General features: G+C 39.7%; 1 protein-coding gene across 1 annotated transcript in view; it reads left to right on the plus strand.

Moving 5' to 3' along the window:
* Positions 1 to 23,879, plus strand: part of LOC145989100 (uncharacterized) — a 91,005-nt gene that overhangs the window by 60,927 nt on the left and 6,199 nt on the right. The window contains exons 8-14 of the mRNA XM_083124395.1: positions 8,163 to 8,223; positions 11,219 to 11,360; positions 16,672 to 17,068; positions 17,973 to 18,065; positions 19,843 to 20,050; positions 21,208 to 21,356; positions 22,330 to 22,539. Coding sequence (XP_082980521.1) covers positions 8,163 to 8,223; positions 11,219 to 11,360; positions 16,672 to 17,068; positions 17,973 to 18,065; positions 19,843 to 20,050; positions 21,208 to 21,356; positions 22,330 to 22,539 — 1,260 coding nt within the window. The remainder of the gene's footprint in view (positions 1 to 8,162; positions 8,224 to 11,218; positions 11,361 to 16,671; positions 17,069 to 17,972; positions 18,066 to 19,842; positions 20,051 to 21,207; positions 21,357 to 22,329; positions 22,540 to 23,879) is intronic.

A 23,879-nucleotide genomic window follows, 5' to 3' on the forward strand; every position in this document is an offset into this window, starting at 1 on the left:
ATGGCAGAAATGCGAAATAAAATAAACCAAATAAAATCATCTCGTATACATTGTAGTACCACATGTGTGCAAAGTTCAATGCTTCTTGAAATTCCTCCCGGGCAACCTCCATTTTATGCTTAATTTCCCAGGCCGATAAGAGAATTATTCTTAAAACCTGATAGACACCTTACCTTTCCCATTTTAAGTACCACATTCGCGTGAGAACAAGTATATCGGAGCCTCGCTCTAATCCGAAGTGGTAAACCGCCCGTGCCTTCCGGGATAAAACCAACCTCCCACCATATCGCGTTGTGTTCCCGGTTCAGAAACCCGTATTTTATTCCCCGCTTCATTGGGAAGCAATGGTAATGAGGTTAAGGGAACTTTTACGCGAGGAAATAACGACCCCGCTTCGGCCATTGATATTTCCTGCGCCCGCAATTCACCTTTTCATTTGTTGCGCCGAAGAGAACTCCTTGCAATTAAGGCATGCAACAGGCCCATTCGATTTCCTGTAGCGATTATTAAGGGAGATTAATGGCTTCGGAGAGTGAAATGGGTGTTTTATGAAAGTCGGGAAAGAGGGATAAATCATTCGAAACAATGGGAGACGAGAGGCGGGCGGGGCCAACATTTCAGGTGGCTGCCGACTGTTCCGCATTGCAGTCGCACTCGGTTGGGCAGACCTCAAGAAAAAGACGCCACGAAATATTCTCTTGGAAGCCTACTTTACGGTTTCATTTGGTTATTGGGCCACGCGTCGGTCCAGCGCTAGAGTACGATTGGTTTCGTAAAGCCATGCGCCCACTGGGACGGAGGCGAAGCGACGGGCGCGGTAGAAACTCTTTCTAGAAATATGCAAGATGGCCCATTAAAGCAGGGTCACGGGGAACATACGAAAGTATTTTGTGAACTTCCTCACGTCCCTCAAACGGTCAGGAAACAGATTATGCTCCCCTGATTCAACCATTTTAGTGTTGATCTCGTGCATCCGCGGTTTCTTCTCTTTTTTCACCTCGATCTCCTTTTCCGAGTAAAACGACCAATTGATCATCAGAACCACTGTCAGTTTCTTCACGCGTGTTTTCTCTTTCTGAAGACACACGCAGGGTGTAAGGAGTGGCCTTTTCAGAAAGGACTTGTGGGTCAACCTCTCCTTCCTCCACCTTTACACCCTGGGCTGCATTGTTGCAGATTAACGAGGCTCTTGTGTCTCGACCTACAGCCAGTATAATCCTCTGTGAGTTTTGTGTTCGGTCCTGCCCATGTGTGTTTGTTATTGCCCTTTCGGCGATTTCATCTTACCACCTCACTTCCTCATCGTTGCGATTAGCCATAAGTAAAAGAAAATCGACGTAAAATAACCGAATCCACAAACAGTTACGACACACGACACCTCTGTCGCGTTCCGGAAACGAAGCAAAGCTTGTGGTAGCGTGGTCTGCTGGAAAAATGTAGCTATCCAAGTGCCACTGCACGGAGGAACGAATCTCTTTCATGGTACATACTTTTTCGTGGATATGCAGTAGCCGTTAATGCTCGGAACAAAAGTGAAGTTCTCTCTATTTCGATTCGATTCGATTTGACAGCCTAGCCATCAAAATTCGACGCAACTTCAACTTCAAGCCTTAGATACGAATAGTACTTTGCTGTTCGCTACTGATAGCCCATGAACTTCTGCAACTTAGTTCAACGATGTAAATTTTTTGGTGCTCACCACGCCATCGAAATGCTACGCTGAAGTTCCCGAGACCGTGGATCGACTTGTTCATCAATCTTTCGTCGCACGGGAGAATTTCGACCCATGAACCTGCATGCAGATACCAGCTACGCGTGCCTGATCAAGAAAACAATCACTGTTATTATTGGAAACACTAGCAAGTAATATTCAAGTACTTAATATAGGCCAGTTGCTAAAGCTGTTGGAAGTCAGTAATGATCATTCCATCATCCAAACCGTTCTCGAGGGAACACTCAGCAACTACTCTATTTGAGAGCGATGCAATGGACAGTCTGTAGATGATCTGGAACTTGACCGGTCGCATACTGTTGTCCTAAAATATTGTCCAATCGTATCTTGTGAAGTAGAGTGAGTTTCTTCTGGCTATAAAAAGAACAAATATCTGTTTACATGTAGGGTTTGCAGTATCTGGAAAAAAATATTGAAGAAAGGTAAGTTTTTTTTTTCTAAAGTGCATTTTTATTTGCATGTTTTAGGTATTTTAAGTGCATAACGATCTGGGCCTTATTTGTAACTGCGTCCTCCTTTGACCGTACGGTCTAAGGCGCTGCTTTGGACTCCGACTGCGGGACCCATGGGTTCAGTCTCTGGCTTTTAGGCCTGTGTATAGGACCGCTGGCATCATGAGGAAATTGGGGAGCTACGAGTGAGTAGCGTAATCCGGTCTGGGAAATCTCCTATAACGGCTGAGGGTTCGACGTGCTGACTCCACATTACCCCATGAATATCTTACACCTCTAGGTAGGATTGTTGGAGGGAAAACTGGCAGTCGGTTGTCGAGCCACGGATTATTATTGTTATTATTTATAACTGTATTTCCACTGCTAAGTTGTAACACTGGTAACAGTTTTTCAACGGAGAGACATGTCACGTGCATACTTTCTCGCACATTGTATGGAGTGCAACAGAAAGTCGTCCAGTGTGGGTTATTGCGGAGGGAAGGAAGGAAAGCAGCGGAAGTAATTGTCCCCAGATGGATCGGAGAGGCGCGCGATGAACTTTGTGGAGCCCTGGCCAGCGCCTGGGACCCGAGCGCGAATTAACAGCGAAATGAGGCGGATTTGCGAAACCGTTCCCACCTCATAAGCCGCTCTCTTCGCCATAAATCCTCCCCAGATGAGCTGTCTTCTCCACCGGAAAGAAATATATTCTTCGTGACTGCGTCGCCTTCTAGTGATGACGATGGCTAGCCTTTCTCTCGGTTTGCTCCTACCTTCCCGCTTGCTACGCAGGGAATTCTCCAGGATTGAGATTGTTCTGAAGGAATCACCCGTTCTTGCTGAAGTTCCGGGACTACCTTACGACGGAAGTGATTCGCAGCTCCGCTGTTTTAGAAAACTTAAATATGTATATATTATGAACAGGGTAGAAAAATGCAGGGCACCTGAATTTTCAAATCGAGTTCTAAATTATTATTCTTTAAATATCGAGTTCGCTTATGGAAAGTTCCATATTTTTTTTTTAAAAAAAAAATAATAACGAATACAGTATGTGATTTTTAGATTTTGTGTGTTTTCTGCATCATGTGTATCAATTAGAGTAACAAACATGCCATTATAATTTTTTTGCACTTATTAGCGGAATTTTAAAATTGCAGCTATATGGTAGAGTATTAGAATGTATTGCATAGTTATTAATGCTGTTACCAGTTGAGCCTTTTTTAGGAGGTCACTCCAGTGCAATAATTAATTACTTTTAATCCACTATTGCATTAATTAATAAATTAAATGTTTTAAGATCACATTTCAAAATGTGTAGCTTTATCTTAGTTGGATTCATGGCTTTCAAAGCCCGTATTTGCAAATACACACACACACACACATGCACACACACACACACATGCACACACACAAACATATGCCAACTTTTCTCTCAACGGAGTACACCCTGAATTGCATTTTACAAGCTTATAATACATTTTCGTGTCTTTTCCTCCATCGTGCCTTTTTCTTTTCAAAAATTTTAGTGTCATTTTTGCCTGCCTGTTTAGTCAGATTTTACCGCCTAGAAATCCTGGCTCTAGTGAACAACCTAAACATGGAATAGAGTGTTCCTTCCATCAATTTTACCTGATCATCACCCATCCTCATCGTTGCGATTAGTCTTATAATGCAGAAGAGTGATGTGCATTAAGAAGAATACGAACAAAAACATTCCCAGAGGAAATTATGTTGTGGTCATGGACGGTGTCATTATTTGAATAATTGAAATACGAATTGCAAATTCGAGACATTCCTCCCAGTGGGAAATTTGTAAATGCCACGTTTGAGCCTGTGTATCGATCTGACTGTATGATTATTTCGACAATATTTCGTATGTTGTCTCGTAACATACACGAATTCAAAGGGGCATTCGTCTATTTTACTATAAGGCTTGTAAAGAAGCACGAATTGATGTGTCTTGAAGATACAGTGCTCAACCTTGAAGTTAGTTGGTTCAAGATTTTTTTTTCGTTCGAAAAGTTTACCCTTTCCTTTTGTGCTACCATTTCTCTACTCATTTCTTTTTTCCGTGCTTATTTGTTTCCCATGTTGATCCCTGCCTGTGGAAGTGGTTTATATGATTTTATTCATCATTCATCCTCATCGTCGTGATTGACAAAAGAGGTGCTTTTTGGATTTCTTTGTTTGCTCGGGCGAGAATATTGCGTCCCTTTCAATGAATTCGCCCCTCCTCCTTGGCCGACTTTATGGTCGCTACGGGCCTCCCGATGGCGCCTTGTAATAAATAAGTCCCGGGTTCGATACCCGGTGGAGGTTAGGATCCAACTTTAAACTGTAGGCCCAGTCCGAGCCTGTCGGTGTATAAACAAAACTCAGACAAGTAATTTGATACGTAGCCATAGGCCCTAGTTTCGAACGCTGATAAAAGCTTGTCCCGTCTTCTCTTCGATTCATCATTCATTGTCATTGTTGCGATTAACCCAAGAGGTAGAAAAGCGACGTGAGGAAAACTAGAAGAATTCCGTAAGAAATACACCGAGACTTGCCCTTTGTCCCATCTCGTTGCCTTCCTAAGTTAAGGCGACATCGTGACTCAACCACTCAACACGCTCGGCTCGGGTCGTCAATTCATGCTGGATTTTATTCACAAAGCTGCAAAGGTTAGAGCTACGTTTATGGCACGACCACGATATTATCCATGGATACTAATCAGAATTAAAAATCTGTTTTTTCAATGACACATAATCGTGCTGTCCGATTATGGAGTGAAAGTCATGTACTCCTTGAAATTTGAAAAAAGATTCCTGGAAAACCTGAAGATACTTCCGAACAGCCACCCTGGACAAGTCTTGAGCCAGGGACAGCAATGATTGAGGACGGTCTCCTCGTTGGCTGAGAAAACAAAATGCGCTCTTGATGGACGTTGCGCTTCTTATCGCTCTTGGCAGGCGATTCAGGCGGAAAGATACTGCGTTATCTCGTTTTTTGTTTGCATTCATCAGACTCCCGGCTCAGGAGCGTGATGGCGACCAATTCATTACCCTCGCCTGTTTAGCTCCTTCTTTGGAGGCCCCCTGTGACGTCAGGTAACATACACGGACTCTGATCTAATATGTACGGTCGCTGTCGTAAGTTCGTTGGACCAACAGTTCAGTAAAGTCAGGCAACGAGCGTAGCAGCATGGGCGTGCTGGTAGCAAACAGTGCAAGGATATCCATTCTATGAGACTAGATATATATATATATATATACAAACACACTTTACGGCCACCCTTTCAGACATTGGTATATCTTACCTCTCCTAGGCGTGTAAGCAGGTACACCAAAATGTCAAGTTCACTTCCACGTCATACATACTGGACTGCACTGTTGCAGACTAACAAGGCTCTGGCGACTGCACTCACGGCCAATATAATCCTCTGTGTTGTGTGTTTCTCCATTTGTGTTTGTGATTGTCCTTTCATCAATTTCATATTATCACATTCATCTTCATCTTCGCGGTTAGCCAAAGTGGCAGAAATGCGAAGTAAAATAAACCAAATTATCAATTTATCTATCTATATCCTCTACTAATATTATGCATGGGACCTCCGTGTCAGAATGGTTAGCTATGTTCGAATCCCGGCCTGGACATGAGTGTTCTTCGTGAGTGTTCCTTCTTCATTTTCATCATATCATCACCCATCTTCGCGATTAGCCAAAAATGGAAGAAAAGCGACGTAAAATGAAACAAATCAATCGAACCTCGCAATAAGCATATCCGGATTTCAATCCACTGAGATGATCGATTTGGATCGCAATGTTTCAAGCACTGCAACACATAAAACTCCAAGGAATACATACAGCCTTGCAAATCGATAATTATTTCTAACGTTAGTTTATATGCTTAGAATACAGTATCAGTCATCACTAGCAATAAATATTTCTCACCACTAAACTTGTTTCGTGTTCCGCCTGGTAGAGCTTTCTATGTTCACGTAAATGTGTTTAGTACGTATGTCATCTCGAAACACGAGGTACGAACAAGACAGTCTTACAATGCAAATGCATATGTACTTATTGGGACTACATTTTCTATGTTTGTGTTCACAGTCGTAAGAAAAACTGTTCACGAATTGTGCTTCCAACTTCATTTCACATCCCTGAGTTCACATTCGATTCGCAACACACGAGAGAACATTCCGAAAATCGAAGTTTCATCTACTCTGAACGAAGCCGTTTAAAGTTGAAGTTCTGATTCGAACGCTAGTTCGGTATCTTTGACCATAGACCGCTACGATGCTTCCGATCAAAGTGAGCTATGCTTTGACATAACTCGAGAGGAAGCCGACTGGAAGCGTATGTGGTTTCGAGCCAGCAACTTTCTCTCTCTCTCTCTCTCTCTCTCTCTCTCTCTCTCTATATATATATATATATATATATATATATATATATATATATATATAGAGAGAGAGAGAGAGAGAGAGAGAGAGAGAGAGAGAGGCGCGCTGTTGTCACTTTTACCGGCGGTGTTTAGACATCCAACAGGAACTGCGAACTGTAACTCCCAAGATCTCCACATTTTGTGTGTGTATGTGTGTGTTTATATATATATATACACATATATAGCACAACACAAAAAACAAACCTAGCAAAGATAACCGCAACCTCACGTTATGAAATCTCTCATTTACTCCATGTGGACTTGACAAGTAATGTCAGTTCCTAAGACGGACGGTATTGGTGGGAAAGGTTTCAGGGGAGGGCTCCAAGTGAACTTGATGTATGGTTGTCAGAGGGAAACTGATCTTCCGGAACTTTCTTTGAAGTAAAGTGGCGTTCGAATCAGTACTTCAACTATATCAGATCCAGCGCCCATAATGGCAGCGACAGTAGTGCAACGTCGGTAATTTGATCCCGAATACACTAAATTGAAGACGAAGACGGAACGAGTCTCTGAAACTTTGTATGTAAAAAATCAAATATGGTGGTTACAAGTCCAAACAATTCATGACGATTCAACCACCACCGATCAGTGAGAAAGGAGGAGGCTTAATTCGTTGCTTGTTGTCCTTTAATTACTTGTAAACACTTCAAATTAGCATCCGAGTGAGTTAATTGCTCCTTTCATCAACTAATGGCCGGTTCGCATTTCCTCTGCGAGCCAACCAACCGAAGATGTTGCAAACAGCGCACTGAATTATTCAAAGCACCTCGTGTCCGTTTTCTCCCGTCTGACGTCAGAGGACACCCCCAAAGACGGCGCCCGCTACGGGCCATGCAAGTTGCTCCTCTTCGAGGGAACTTCGGGCGGTCCTTTTGGGTGAAAATAGCTTCTCTGCGTTCGTGGATTTCCTTCCGGACATTGTTTCCGCAACCGACAAGGAAACTGTCGATGTAAGAACCGCATTAACGCCTATACGTTGCTTTGGTTTGGTTTATTTTCCTACGCTTTTCTGCCGCTTATGAGGATGAGTGATGAAATGAATAAATTGATGAAGGGACACTCGAAAGGAACGTCCATTCCCAAGCCGGGATATGAACCCGTGGTCCCGGGCGTTGTAGCGCGCTGTGATAGTCTTCTTAAACACGAAGGTTTATGGCTGCAGCAACACAAGCCTTTCATCTGTCCCTATCCTGGGCAAGTTCAATCCAATCTTTCCCATCCTTTCCGATTTCCCTTAGGTCCATCTGAACGTTATCGCTCCATCTTTGTCTTGGCCTTCCTAGTCATGGTCTCTTACCATCAGGTTTCCCAGTGTATATATGTATAAACTAAAATATAATTATTGTAAACTTGGATCCCACTTTAAACTGCATGCCCAGTCCCGATTAGCCTTATTGGACTTAAAACACCAAATCAACCAACCAACCAATTATTGTAAACTTATAATGAACTATTATATTATTGTCATTTACCAATGGTAGAGCTTGTTGAACCAATGTTTCATCCACCAACGAAACCTGAAGTTCTAAAAATAAGATAAGCATCCTAAAATTGTTTCTTTTCTTTTTCAGATACTACGAGATATTCGACAAGGGCTGCTGCAGATAGGGAGGGAGTCTCGAGGTGGTGAAGGTAAGTTAGATAATTACATAAAAATGTGTAATAACATTTTCTCCGTCACTGGCAGTGCAAATCGAAATAGTCCTCCCTTTGTATGAGAGTATTTACTTGTAGGCTATATTTTACGCGTATTTTAGACAATTCTTTATTTTAACAATTCTACTGCATCTGTGGTTTATAAAATGGGAGTTTTGCTATTTGTAATGTTGCGAACAGAAAATAAGTTAATTTTACATGCTTTATAATTAATTCTACTTTCTACTGTATCGCGACACTTCCTCTATTTCTTTCCGAACCACAGGTTCTCTCTCACTTTATAATAAGGATCCAATGCGCGCATGGTGTCATGTCTTATAATTTTCTCACGGCTATTTTAAGTGAGAATCATGAAACACTAAAAGGGAAGGATGATGAGCATTTGTATTAGTGTTTTGTCACATTTTGTAAATAGTGTGTTTTGGACAAGCATTCGTTTAATTACGAAGTTTTTATCTCGTTTGTTTGATTTGATTTGAGGAAGTGGGGATCTGGAAACCGTAAAGGAAGCAGTTGAACCAAGCCCCACTTGCCAGTTCAACGATTTTTTCCACAGACTGGGAGAAATAATGATTGATTGATTTCTTGTTTTAAGTCGACTTTATGCACAGATAGGCTAATCGGGACTGGACCTACAGTTTAAAGTGGAAACCGAACCACTGTACCATGGGCCTCCACCGGATATCGAATCCGGGACCCCTTGAATACAAGGTGACGACGTTACCGTTACGCCATCGGGGAGACCCTGACTGACAGAAAGAGATATGAAAGGGACGATATTCAACCTTTAAATTATAATATGTATGAAATAATATTAATACAATGTAAAACTACGAGATATGGAAGAAAGTATTTCCGTGAAAAAATGCATTGCATTTGAAGTCATTGTCGAAATGTCGACCAGATACACCAGTGCGTTACACACACAAAATATGAAGCAGGAACTGGTAGTTGCTACATCCTCCTGGCCTCCCCGATGGCGTAGTGGTAACGTCGTCGCCTTGTAACCATGGGATACAAGGTTCAATAACCGCTGGAGGCACATAGTGGTTCGGATCCCACTTTAAACTGTAGGTCCAGTTCCGATTAGCCTTTCTGTGCATAAAGTGGGACTTAAAATAACAAATCAAACAAACTACATTCTCCTGAAAGTGACGAGGTTTCAAGAACTCATCTTAAACAGACTTCTTCGAACGCACCGCGGAATGCATCGTTCACAGAGGCTGCACTTGGTTTCTGCACAATGTGGAGAGAATGCATGGTAAATAAAGTGGGACTTCATATTAGGCACTCCTTCCTGGCTGTGTTACTAAATCATGTATCGCCCTTAATCTTCCCTACGTGAACTTCCTGCATAAGCAATCCTGGAGATCGGAGGCAGGCTTTTAAGCGGGCCATTAAGGAAGTCCAGCGCCGAGCATCTTTCATCCTCCGCAATCGATAAAATTCATAATTCAGCGAATGGAGTTCGGGGAATGATTCAGTGACTCAATCTTGGGTCTTCCCAGGTTCTTCCAATAGCCCAAATGGCTTCCCGAGGAACAAAGCCCCGTAAAGGCCCTGGCGATCGGTTATTTGTTACTCGTAATTAGGTGCAGCCCTTTATGCTCGACCGCAATAGCAACGGTGCTTCGGAAGAAGAAGGGCGATGTAATTTGTTGATTAGAGTAAGGAGAACATTGTTTTAGTGATTGTGTCACCGATAAATTATATACGTGCTCTCATGGAGGTCCAAAACTGATGTTTTTACAATTACAGTAGTATTCTAGATTTATACAAATGATCACCTTTCAGAAGTGCTGTTTTTTTCACGTTTATAAGCGCACAGAATATCGATACATTTTTGTTGCAATAGGAATTGTGTAATAAATTCGCTAGAATGTTAAGCTTTGTGCATGGTTGATGAAGATTGTGTGGTTTATGGGCGTTTTCTGTTGTTTTTAGATCGCGGAGATGTGTTGTGGTGAAATAATGTATATCTGTTACCTAAGGTTGCTATATTATACAGGGTGTTCCATTTACAATGCAACCCGGAGTTGGGGATAGTACAACTTTTGAACCGGAAGTGGCACACACATAATCCTTATACCAAATTGAAGCCTTGTTCATGCATATATTTTTAAACCGGGGAACATGCACCTGGCAACCATGCAATGCATCAGGAATGGAACACGACTGGCCTTTCCTGTTTCTTTCCAAGCGGGAGAAAATGTAATCTCATCGCATGGTTGCCAGATGCATGTAAGTAACACTATTTTCATGAACATTTCCAAGTTTCTTTTTTAATATGTTCAGTAATTGCATGATGTGTACAGTTTCGGAACACACCTTTTGTTTTACTGAAACACCAGCAGTGCTGCCAATGCACAGTCTTAATTTCTAAAAACAGCGATTTTCCTAGTTCCCCCTTAAAGACGCCTCATCCGATTGGCTATCGGTAGAAATGAACATTTATTTCTTTCACTGCCATAGATGCCGAGCTAATCCACCTAACCAAATTGAAATTACTGACGGCATGTCCGTACATGTGTGTTATGTGCCATTTTTCATACTTTGTAAAAAAAATTCATTTACACTTCCCATTACATCTCGCAACACTGCTTGTACACTAATGAAATCCAATCATTGTTTCCCTTTTTAAAAATATATGCATGAACAAGGCTTCAATTTGGTGTAAGGATTATATGTGTACCACTTCCAGTTCAAAAGTTGTACTATCCTCAACTCCGGGTTGTGTTGTAAATAGAACACCCAGTATTTCATAAGTAAAAATCTGGGACGCCGCTGGCTGAAAGTCCAGTGGTTGTGTGTTGCCCAGAGAGTTGGGCAACACATAACGCCTTGCAGGGAAGCGAGTATTTCAGGATCTAGGTGCCCCATTTTTATTGCTGCTGATTGTACATTGTAAAATGACTATTTGTCGTATTTGGAAATTATTAAATAAATAAGTAATAAAATCCTTTCATTGCAGATGACACGTATATGTATGATGATGATGTGCGGTCTGTAATAGGACCGCATTGGTATGACGAGCCACCATATGAAAGTGATCCAGAGGACTTCTTGATGGGTGCCACAAACATCATGCCTCCCCCTGGAAATCAGAATGGCAGGTTGGTGTACATATGCACTTAATATATTCAATGTATGCCAGTAATGTTACATATGTCTGTCACAACAAGTGTTTATTGGAATTTTCAGATTTGTTGAGAATATCACTCCCTGTAATTTAGTTGCTGTTGCCTGACTTCTTTAGTAACCATTGATGATATCAGAGGGTGGGGGCAGAGAATGGCTGTGCCCCCAATTGGCCAGTCAGAAATCACAACTGCTCGCACACTAATAGACAAGGTTAATGAAATTAGCTTATACCAAAGACATGCATCCCCTTCCCCCTGTGCACATTGCAGTGTGCAATGAAGGGACATATAAGCGGCATGTGGAGGTAGGGCACCACACATTCTCGATGTTGGCCATTTTGGAGGTGATGTAATCAGCACCATGCTTCAGCAACTTTTAAACCTCACCCCCAGGGTTGCTCCCCGGTGCCCATTTATTTGAAGCTTGGTGCACTACAGAGCCACCTCATGCAAGGTCAAGGACAGAAAAATTCCAACCTTAGGTCATCCACCTTGGGGATCGAACCCGGGTCTCCCATTTGGCAATTAGATGCCCTAGTGACTAGACCACCATGGTTCCTAAATATGCATTTACATGTGGTATTTAGGGGTATATTAAATACTGCCTCCCACAAAACAGTCTTGCTCCTACCTCCTTTTGCCTCCCCCACTCACTTTTTCTGGTGAAAGTACTGTTTATAAAAAATGCTTGAAATTTAAATGTGATATAAAACACACCTGTCACAGTTATATCTTAAAAGAACTGAAAATACAGGTCTACTAGCACCCTGCCCACATTTTATTATATTACATATGTTCATGGGCCATGGTAGCTCAGTTGGTATAGCACCTGGCTACCACGTGGAAGACCCGGGTTTGAATCCCAGGCAGGTGATCTGAACCAGGAATTTTTCCTGTCATTTCCCCTGTTTTTGCGTGGCTCTGAAGGTCACCTAGCTTCGTATCAAAGGGTACCTGGGGGCAACCCTGGGGGCTAAAGGCAGCTGGGCATTATGCTGATCACATCATCCAAACTATGGCGATGATCAAGAATATGTGGAGCTGTACCTCCACATCACCCCGCATGCCTTCATGGCATGTGTACACATGCACAGGAGTACTTTTACCTTTTATCTTGCCTATATAGTTTGTTCAGGGACGTCGGAACCGAGGGTGGGGGCAGGTGGGGGTGGCTTGCCCCCCACCCATCAACAAGGGGGGGGTGCAAGTTAGTTTATTTGCCTCCCCATTTGCCTGCTAAAAATGAGACTATATTTTTTCCAACTTATGTTTCATTTTGAAAAAATGGAAAAATATTCTTGCACTAGATAAATGAACATGGACTCAAGTTTCCGCTGCCAGCAAGAAGTAAGTGACAGGAAGATCCATGTGCAGATAAGAATCGCAGCGACGTCTCAGCAAATCAGAGTAACGTGCAATTATTCCCGTAGGAATTCGCTGCTTCCGTTCCCAGTTTTCCTTTGAATCTTCCAGGTATTGTATGTACATGTGTGGTTGGTGTGAAACAATAAACCCAGTGTACCCTGATGAAAGGAGGGGGGGAGGTAGAGATTTTTAAATCTCTTTTTTTCCATCGACAACTACATTGCATGGATGCAAAGACTCCAAATCAGGAGGGCAGGTGGAGTTTGAGCCTTCTAGGTAAAAAGTTGAAGGTGGAATAAATTTGAGGTGAATGCCAGACGACGTGGTGGTCTAGTGGGTAGGGCTTCTGACTCCCACGTGGACACACAGGTTTGATTTCAGGGGTGGGTGATCTAAGATAGGAATTTTTACGGCCTTGTCCCCGCATAAATCGACTCTGGGGCTCACCCAGCCTCAAATGAATGGGTAACCCTGGGAGTTAAATATGGCTGGAGCTTGGTGCTGATCTCACCAGCTATGAACATGACATTTAAAACAAAGAGTAAACTTTTAATAAATCTAAATGGCCAAGAAATAAAAGTTCATCCCTTGGTTGTTCTGCCTCTACACAGTGCTTTCAGTATTGCCTGATGTGAAGAAACCACAGAGGAAGGGCATTGTTCAGATACAATCATTGTTCAGAGTAAAATAACTGCTGATGGTGTGTTTCGGCAGTTATTCTGGAAATTGTAGTGATGAGTTTGGATTTCCTTCCGCACCAAGCTATACAACTGTGCATTTATACACTTAAATCATTTGCAGAAAGTAGACCGACTGAAAGATCGCGTCACTGCACTGCAATAGTTGCCTGATATAGAATCAAGAGGCTGGTAAGTTTTACTTCTCTCCTTACGTTTTCTTTACTAATTTATATTTTCTGTGTGAAACGACAGAAAAAGACGAGACTAGAGACAGACAAGTATCATCTCGATATACCATCAATTGTCTGCCCTTTCTGGCTTTAACGCTGCAAACCTTGGAATGTATAAACCACCTCCTCTCATGGAAAGGGAAGAACCTTTTATTTCTTGGCCATTTAGATTTATTAAAAGTTTACTCTTTCTTTTAAAGGTCATGTTCGGGGCTGATGGCATAGTGCTTGACCTCAGAGAGAGGTAACAACATTTATTCGTATGTTCACGCGTGATTCATTTTTACGTTCTGAGAGAAGTAATTGTTTAGTTTTAGTTGGCTAGGTCGAGGTATGATCGATATTTTAGACTAATCGGAGGGCAGGAACGATCGCCCCTCTCACCTTCAGTCTTAGGTTCTTCTCTCAAATTTGAAACATCTGAGAAGGCCCATTGATATGAAAAGACATGTAAAGTTCAGACTGATTTCATTCAAATGCAATACCAGGTACCTAACTGCTATGATAATTACAGATCAAAATATTTAATTTTAAAGCTGTTGGAGTAGCGTGGAGACTTGCCCCATATTTGACATCTCAGCCCTCTCCAACCATGTACTATATTTGAAAGTATTCGTTGCAAAACTTTAGACTAGCAAATGCTCTAAAATTACTGATAATTTCATATCTTAATCTCAATCTCTGAATAGGAGTCTGAGATTTGAAAATATCAATCAAGGTGAAAGGTACATAATAAAATATACCATATTGCCTCAATCTCATCATCTGCCTTCGCGATTAGCTAAATATAAATATAGTAGAAAACTGAAGTAAAATAAACTAAATCTCTCATTAAATTATTTCTTTTTAACTCTTTCATTCATGTAATTCTTCTTTTAGTATGCGACGTTTTTGTTAAAATTATACTACGTTTTATAAAATGATGATATGAGAACACGGGCAACTTTCTTTGCAATACATCGAAGAGAAAGTTTCAGAAACATTGATTTTCTCAATACGATTACAGGTGTACTTCACCCCCTTTTAAAAGTAGTGCTTTATCAGTTATGTTACTAATCATTAAAGGAATGCCTCGCTGCATGCGAAGATCGGGTACCATGCAGGAATGGAAATTTGCTGTAATTATCGTAAGACCTAAAATTTCAGTTTTCATTAGTTTAATGGAATTATAAGTAACAAAATAATTCGTAATAGAGACCTCTGGGCTTCCTCTTATCTCTTATGAGGCTTTGTCACTGTGGATATTCATATATTTAATAACTATATAATTATAACAATAAAATATAATGAGAGATTTAATAATATATATATATATTGGGGAAGAGATTGTAAAAACTGGTTGATGGATTTGAAAACCTGCCACCCACTCCAAAATAAGTTCCGACATCCCGGAATTTGTCCATCATATATAAAACATCAAAATCAATAAACCAAAACCAAATCGTCAAATTCAAGCCACATTGTCAGGACAGAATGTATGAGTAGCACATCATTATGAAGCATTAGGTTCACTTCAGAAATTAGCATTCATAAGAATAATAGACATGTTCATTTGTCCAGTTATATATACTTTATCTTGGGAATCTCTGGAGCAATGCCACGCATAACGGTAGTGAAGGGTAGAAAGCGAGGGGATGGAGCGAAGCAGTACATGCTGCTGCAAAGGCTGCTGGAGTCTCTTTTCCCCCTACATGCAATCTCATTTTCTCACACGTGTTCATTGATCGAGTTCTCTCTGGTCACTACTTACGTTTACTCACTCCAGAGATTTCCAGGACAGAGTATAGATCTCCACAAAACACAATCATGTTAAGATGTATAATACACACAACACTTGAATACTTTTGTTTGTAATACAGTAACCCTCGTTAACATGAATCCCAAGGGACCGAAAAATCAAGAGTTCATGTTAAAAAAAAACCTTGCTAACCGAAGACTCAAATTTTATTGTTGCAATACAGTTATTTCTACACATTAACCATTTACAATACGTATTACGTATTTAAGTATTGCAGATAATGTAGATTTGGCAATTCCATACTGATCAGCAATTGTTGTTGTGTTCAATGCATCATGGTATACTTCCTCTAGGATTCTCCGTTTTGTTTGCAGGTCTTTATATACCTATCTGCTTCCTCTTGGCCATGACTCACATCTTACTGCTTGCAACTTGATGTTATTCGTACTGGCTACGTTTTAAAGAATAGAAAAACACATCTGAAGACACAACTGAATTTGTTGGTTAAATACGTATAAGCTCATTGTTGACGCGATGTTCGCAATTGTCGAGCAATTGCACCTAAGTTTTAATCTTGATGTTACTCGTACTGGCTATGTTTTAAAGAATAGAAAAACACATTTGAACACATTGTTGATCTGAATCTGTTGGTTACAATACTGTATAAGTTGATTGTTGACAAGATGATAGAGAGATTGTTGAGCGATTTCTTGCATACCTAGCAGATGAACGACAGAGGAACAACAGAAAAAAATAATGAAAAAATTTGAAAGTTCATGTTAAATGAGATCTAATGACGCAACGGACTAAAAAACAGTTCGTAATTTGTGGTAACCAGAATTTGCGTTAACCGATAAAACTTTCTATAAAATATAATATATCCCTGCCAGGACCAACATTTTCTTCGTGTTAACCGAGTGTTCGTCTTAAGCGAGTTTGTGTTAACGAGGGTTTACTGTATAAGTATTTTCATGTGTCAAGGTCCATTAGTTGGGGCTATGTGTTGATGAGTCAGTGAGTAAGGACAAACTCTTTCATATAGTACATTAAGATGACTTAGGTTCAGCAATGATTCAGCTGAAAGATTACCTGATTTCTAAAAGCAGCACGTCTCACTCAGGTATTTTTCACTGCCACCTTGTCAAATTGGCTCTGAAGTTCAGTTATATTAGATGATATGACCATAAGAGCAGCCTAGAGAGTAAAGGTGAAGCTGTGCACGTGTGTGTGCATGTACGTGTGTATGTACATGCATAATCTGTTCTTTGCAGAGTTTGCTTTACACTGAATCTCCGCAACGAACCACGAGGTGAAGGAGTCATATCACTGCGAACTGCGGGCGACATATCTTTGCCTAGGGAAGGGTGGATGGGCGAGGTGGTGGACGGAATGCCCATGGAAGTAGGTCTTCCCAATGGCCCAGGAGGTCGCCTTCTGCCAGCTACACTAACACCAACAGGGCCCGGTCCTGGGTATGTGTGCAGGATCTCGGCCCCTTCGGCACATTCCAGGGAGAGTGGTGATTATGCTGGATCGGACGTTCAGAGTGTTGGGTCTCGTCTGTCTACAGTTTCCGTAGAAACTAGTCGCTCGGAGCAAGATACAAGTTATCCTGCACCTCCAACTACTGGGAAAGGAAGAATGTTTCAAAAACTTCTCAGTTACACAGTAAGTATCATGCAATTCATGCAATGGTGAGTCTTTTTCATTCACATTATCATCATCATCATCCTTTGCTGTTTCCTGCCTCTGGCTGAGTCAGTCAGCATAGAATTCAAGCCTCTCCATTTCCAAACAGTAGAAATCACCAAGAAGTTTACTTGTACACTCCTGTTCAGATAAAGTGATACACACTTCAACTGTTGAATCTTATAAAATGTGCTACTTTATGTGAACAGGAGTGTACAATGAAATTCCTTTCTTTTTTAGTAATAAATTCAGATTATTCTCCATTCCAAAACATAATTTACATTTTCTACTTTAAAAAATGATATTTATTTTCCGTACGGCTGAAAATGCTTTTCCTTTCAAGTTGCCAGTATTCTCTCATAAAGTATAATAGAATTATAATGTTACAGTAAATTCTTAACTCCTAATGGGTAAATTTTATAGTTTCTCAGTGTTTGAGTGCACTTCATGTGTGTTTCTTGGGAATTAACACAATGTAATATGATACTAGTGACATAAGGCAAACAGTAAACAACTTATACTGTTGTCTTTCGCAAATAGAATTATAGTTGTATTGTGTGCTGTGCAGATATGCATCATGTAATCAAAATAAACATGAACATGTATGTACTTGTAATTTGTAATTGTAAATATGAGTAACGGATTTAAACTTATAAAAACACATTATGTGCACAATCACTACATTTTCTTTTTAAGCAGAGTTTCAGCACTTGCCATGGTGGTTTTGTTAGAATAACTGTTGATGTTTAAGCTTCAAGAATTATTTTAAGTTAACTGTAAGTTTTATCAGTAATAATTGTCATAGAAATTAGTGTTAAGAACAAAAGTAAGAACCTAATCATTGCTCTTGTAGTTATACAAGATTAAAATATTTCCTTCTCAGGGAAGAAGCAGTGCAAGCGTGAGTGCTGGAAGCGAAGAAGCTCTGTCAGCTAGTCAAAGTTCTGACTATGAAGATCAGGACGATCTTGAACAGGTACTGTCTCCATCTTCTTCTGTACTTGATGTCAGACAAGGTGCATAGGTGTAACTATAGGGCTAGGAGTCCAGACCCTCCCTAACTTCTCACCTGGTTCCCTAGGAAGATGATCAATTTTCAAGTGGAATTTCACAATTAACACATGCATAAATAAATTGTACATAAAAACCGATTGATTTTTTTAATTAGACTCCTGTAAATAATCTCCAAGCTAAACACTTGTGGTAATAACCGAGTTGTACCAGAATATGATCATATATATCCCAAAGAACATAGCACCCGTAGTATGTGAACATCTCACTAGATGGCAGTGTGATGAAGGCTTATCGTACAGAGTTGTTGAGTCAACCACCATACCATGGCATGAACAGCGTTTGTGTATCAGCTTGTGTAACTGTTCTTCGGGGAGAAGTGCCAGAAAGTTCCAAAGGGAAATGGTGAAAACTGGGGTGAATAGTGTCCTACTGTAGGCATGAGCCTCTTTGTTCATGTAATGCTAATGTATGCTTTATGACTTTTAAATACATGTGGCAAGATGCTATCTTTAAGGATATTTTGCTCATTTCTCTGTCCTCCACTTGGTACACACGACCTGCATTGTTCATAAATTCCACAGTATCATACACTGTCCCCCTCCATTTGTATATTTTGAATTTTCATGCCGGTCCTGCATTCTTGCGGAGCTAAAAAAAATAGTTTCCCCAACCCTCGTAGATCCAATATGTACCCTCCTCTTTATTTTTTAATGTGAGAGATTTATTTGTTTCATCATTAGCAGCATCTTCACATTGGAAATGAATTCTCTTTCCACCTCAGTGGCTGAGCAGATTGATTGGCAAATTTATGAGCTAGCCACATAATGTTCCAGGTTTGAGACCTGACTTGGGCATGGCTGTTCCTTCATCAGTTTCATCTAATCACCATTCATCCTCATCACTGCAGCCTAAAGAGGCACAAGGGTTAATAAAATGATAAATATACAAATACTAATGAAATCAGTTCTCTTAATTCTTGTACAAGTTGTGTGTGCCTGAGAGATGCTTTGCTTTCAATCGTATCAAACTAACTTATTGGTTGGATGATCTCCCACCTTGGGTGAGTGAGTGAGTAGAATCAGGTGGGAGTGAGACCTGGCAGTTGGTAGGTAGGCCTGGATCCTCAATGGGCTGTTGCACCATAGGTTAATTACTTATTTGATATTTTACTTTAATATGAATACCATTATCAAAACACTTGTTACTTCAGTCATTCCTCTCTCTGGGTGTTTAGTGTGAGTGTTTCTTCATCAATTTCATCATATCACCACTCATTCTCTACTTCGCGATTAGCCAAAAGTGAAAGAAAAGCAAAGTAAAAGAAACCAAATCAATCAATGAATTATCTCTGAAATATGATATCATTTATTCTGTGGTCATTTTTATTCTAAGTGCCTCAGAACAAATGATCCCTTTGAAATATTTTCTCTCTTTGAAGAGATTCCCTTGGAATATCATCCAGGTCAGTTCTGGATATACTTCCAAACTTTTAACAGCTGACATCACTCTGATCGTCAAGGATTTAATCCCAAGAGATTCTCTTCATAATTAGCCAACAGAAAAGCTTCAAAGATCGTTTCATGTATTTGTTCAAGCATAAATCTTTTGGATCTGTGATTCACTAAAGAGTTACAATATTTATTTTTAGTCTTCTCAAAAATATTCAGAGCTGTTTTCTGATAATATGATTACCATTTATATTTTTTTTCAAGTTGATTATTCCATGTTCTTTTTTTCAGAGGTTGGAGCATGACACAGGTCGAACAAGTGTTTCGTTGGTGGGGAGAATGAGGGGATTAAGGCAGGATGTTCAGAGGAAGATTTCCAAGCTGCGGACTAGTCGAAGTGCAGATGCAGATCACCATGGAGGACTTCAAACAGCAGAGACACGGGATAATTTTCAGTCAAATAGTTCAATAGAAAGTTTACCCAGTGGATCAGGTTCAAGTGAGTATTATGTTGTCAATTACATGGCCTGCAAATGCCACACTTGCTGACATATCTTTCGATATTTTAAAAAAATGTTAAGAAGTGGTGAAAACTAAAAAAGAATAACTAATAATTCCATCATTTACAATCAAAGTATATATTTGAATTTAGTATGGACCTGAATATATTTGGTAATTAGCGAGTATCATCCTGTAGCAGCATATCCAGTGATCGAAGAGAGGGGGAGGAGGATGCTGTCCCACCAGCTAGCAAAATTTTCCCAAAGCATTCCCCCGGTTGTCTTGTAATGATGTTAAACCATAGGAACATTTTCCCATTTGACCCCAAGGCTCAACCAAACATTCTCCCAGTTAACATTTTCCACATCAGGTGTTGAACACATCAGTATAATTTTTGATAATTGTATCAATAAAATATGTGTGTAAATAGTTTGCACAATGCTGAAATGTCATTGCTGTTTCTGACAGCCTCCATGGCAGAGTGGTTAGCACATCACACTACAATGCCAGAGGTTCCGGGTTTGAATCATGGCCTGGACATGCATACTCTTTGTGTAACCTTTCATCAATTTCATCATATCATCACTCATCCTCATCTTTGTAATTAGCCAAAATTGTCAGAAATGCGAAGTAAAATAAATCAATTATTGCTGTTTCTATGAATGTAAAAATACAGTTCTTGTATATTTTTATACACATCTCAAAATGTCATTTTTTTTATAAACAAAATTGTTTCCTTACCAATATTGAGAAATGTTTCATGTTGGTACGGCACTAATTTTTATTAAAACAATTTGTTGGCAATGTTTCTTGGCTTACAACCAAGAAAAGGCTTTCATGTTGGTTTTTTATGTAGTTTCTGCGAACATTACAGCATTCAGCATATGCTCACTATAAGTGCTTTTCTTGCCATAACTTACAAATTTTTGCCCATTCTCTGTTAGTATACTTGGCACTCTTCCCTACACCCTTGGTCTTTTTATACGAAACAAATTTAAATGATACTTTCCGTGTACATGGAATTTGTAAAATTGTACTATTACTCCTAATGTAATCAGATTTTTCATCCAGTGTGGTACTATCTGACAGTAGGGATATTGTAATAATTAGATTTCAATTCCAGAGCTAACTATTTATACTTCTTTCTTCTTTTAGGCACTCAAGCACTTGTTCCAGCTGGAAGCAACCACAGTTCCCTTTCGGAGGAGCAGGACTCTAGTATTGTTTGTCCTGCAATTGGAAAAGCTCGAGCTTTGGTTGACTACACTCCAAGTCCATATGATAAGGATGCTCTGAAGTTCAAGGTAATTTGGTCCTTGTTTTTGTAAAAATAATAATAGAGACAATAGCTTCCTTTTCTCTGGTATATCCATTCTGACTTATTTGGTGTTCATTTGTTCATCACTGAAACTGTTTTTCCTAACCACTTTAAAAATACATTTACCTTGTAGTCATGTATCAATATAATAAAGCTAAAGAAGAATAGATACAAAACAAGGTTCTAAATTTAGCCTTGTAATGTGACTTTGTTTAATGTTAAACATACTCTAATTATTACAAGATCTTCAGGTATTCTGAGGTGCCTGTTTTTTTTCCGTGTTTTTTTTTTCATTGTCTCTCAAACATATTTCATGAAATGAATAATGAACAGTTCAACACCGTGTAAATACCTAAACTGTTTGTAGTTGTTTGAACCACATCTTCGGAGTCAGGGTGTCTGTCATCTATGGGAGTCCCAGGTTCAATATCCAGTGGAGGCACTTGCTTTGATACTAGGGGTGTATGTGACAGATATTTTTTTGATCGGGATGGGAAATTATTTAAAATTCTGATGTTCAGAATGGGAAAAATTGCAGCCTCCTGACTAAGTCGGGAAATTTTTGGTACGGGAAATGCTTGAAATGTCCCGACATTCTGGAAATCTCGAATTCTACATGTTAATTTCACCTTAAGTGATTGTTTTTGCATTTTTAAATAAAAACTAACAATTTCCTAGAAGTTCCAGACACTTACAGTGCAGAAAACATAAAAAATTAACCACTTTTGAAAATGACAATTTTGAATTTCTCGACTGTTCGGGAACCCAAAAAGTCAGGAAATTATTCCCGAAGTTAGGATCGGGATGGGAATTTTTTCCCGGTCCCGGTACCACCTTTTCTGGATCCCACACACCCTTATTGGAAACAGTTGTTCACGGTGGAACAAAAATGAAACATTACAGAGAGATGGTCAGTATGAGGCACAAGATGTTTAATCTTATTTTTCTTTCTCCAACAGAAAGGAGACATAATAGACATTGTGGCAATGAATCCTAGTGGACTGTGGAAAGGTCGCTTATACAATCGAGTAGGAAGCTTTAAGTTCATCAATGTGGAACTAATATCCGAGAAGCCAAAAGTTAAGAGAAACAAGTATCCACACAGGAGGAATTCCAAGCGAGGGAAGCCCAAGTCGGTGGAGGAACTCCTGCAGAGGATAAACCTTGAGGTGAGCAACCTCGCCTGAAGAATAATGGACATTAAGAGAAAGTCAGTTTGATTGTTGAGGGCAAACATTAATTCCTGGAAATAATGCATTTTTTGTTTAACTATTGTTTTCCAAGTGAGCATTGTTAACTTTGGTTGAAATATTTGTGAATCTAAAGATAAAAATAATCCCATCCTTCACCTTAGCAATTGGAATTTGTACATTCATGCTTCGTGCTCAATGTTTTGCACAAGAATGTATGATCAAAGTAATCTCTGCTAAGAGTGGAGAGACATCCACTCTTAAGTTTTATCAATATGAACTTTTTGTGAATAAATACAAATACTGCTGTTATCAGTAGGCATCATAGTAAGTATGTACTGTTGTGCCAGAAATAATCAGTGTTTGATGTGAATACAAGATTTGAATTAGTAACAGTAGTATTCAGGTTTCACTGAGGCTCAGTAACATATTTTTCATTAATGTGTATGGTGTCAAACAACAGATCGTTTGTCAAAGAGGATACAGAATACTAATTTGGATTTAAATATTTGTGTAGGAGCTAGGCTTACGATACTGTGAAACTAACAGAATAACGAAAGCAATTTTTGGAATAGTCAGAGCTGAGATAAACCCTACCCTCTGAAATAGGAATGTACCTCCATCTTTACAAGGCAGTAGTGTTGTAGTGTGCCTCACCATCTAATTATAAGCTGTTTTCTATTACCCAGTTTTTGTCCACATGATTTCGTGATTGTTTAACAATGTATAAACAATAACACTTTGAAGTAACTTAATAGAATTTCACCTATCTCTACACAATGCAGTATCGTGAAGTTCAAAATCTTATTGATTCGTTTAGGTGGTTTAGTATTAAATTCTCTTGATATTCGCAGGGTTGAAGTCTGGAGTTTGTTGTTCCATTGAACAAGAGTTGCGTTGCTCAGTGAGTCTAGAAATATTGGTTCTTGATTTCTAGAAGCACAGCCTAGCTTGGTTCAGTTAATGATAATCATTACCTGTTTCATTAATGAACTAATTGAAGAGTATTTAATGTAATTTCTTCTTTTCAGCACTCTATCATGCATGTTTTTATTGCTGTTTGTAGTATTGTTTTGGTGTGTTTTGTGAGTGGAGTGTCATGTTTCTAAGGAAATGATAGTTTTTCTGTATGATTTGTGAAAAACTGTGGATCAAAATTTTTACATATCATAATTTGTTGTAAGTTCTCAGGATTTTAATCTTTTCACTGGGCTAACTGCATGCACCAGCAGCCATTACATGAGTTTCACATAAGGAACATGTGAAATTCTGTGAAACTTCTCAGTTTTGCATTCATAAACATTTCATCGTCTATAGTT

The sequence above is a fragment of the Lepisma saccharinum genome, chromosome 6 (genome assembly GCF_977018435.1).
Source record: "Lepisma saccharinum chromosome 6, izLepSacc3.1, whole genome shotgun sequence".
NCBI classification, from domain to species: domain Eukaryota; kingdom Metazoa; phylum Arthropoda; class Insecta; order Zygentoma; family Lepismatidae; genus Lepisma; species Lepisma saccharinum.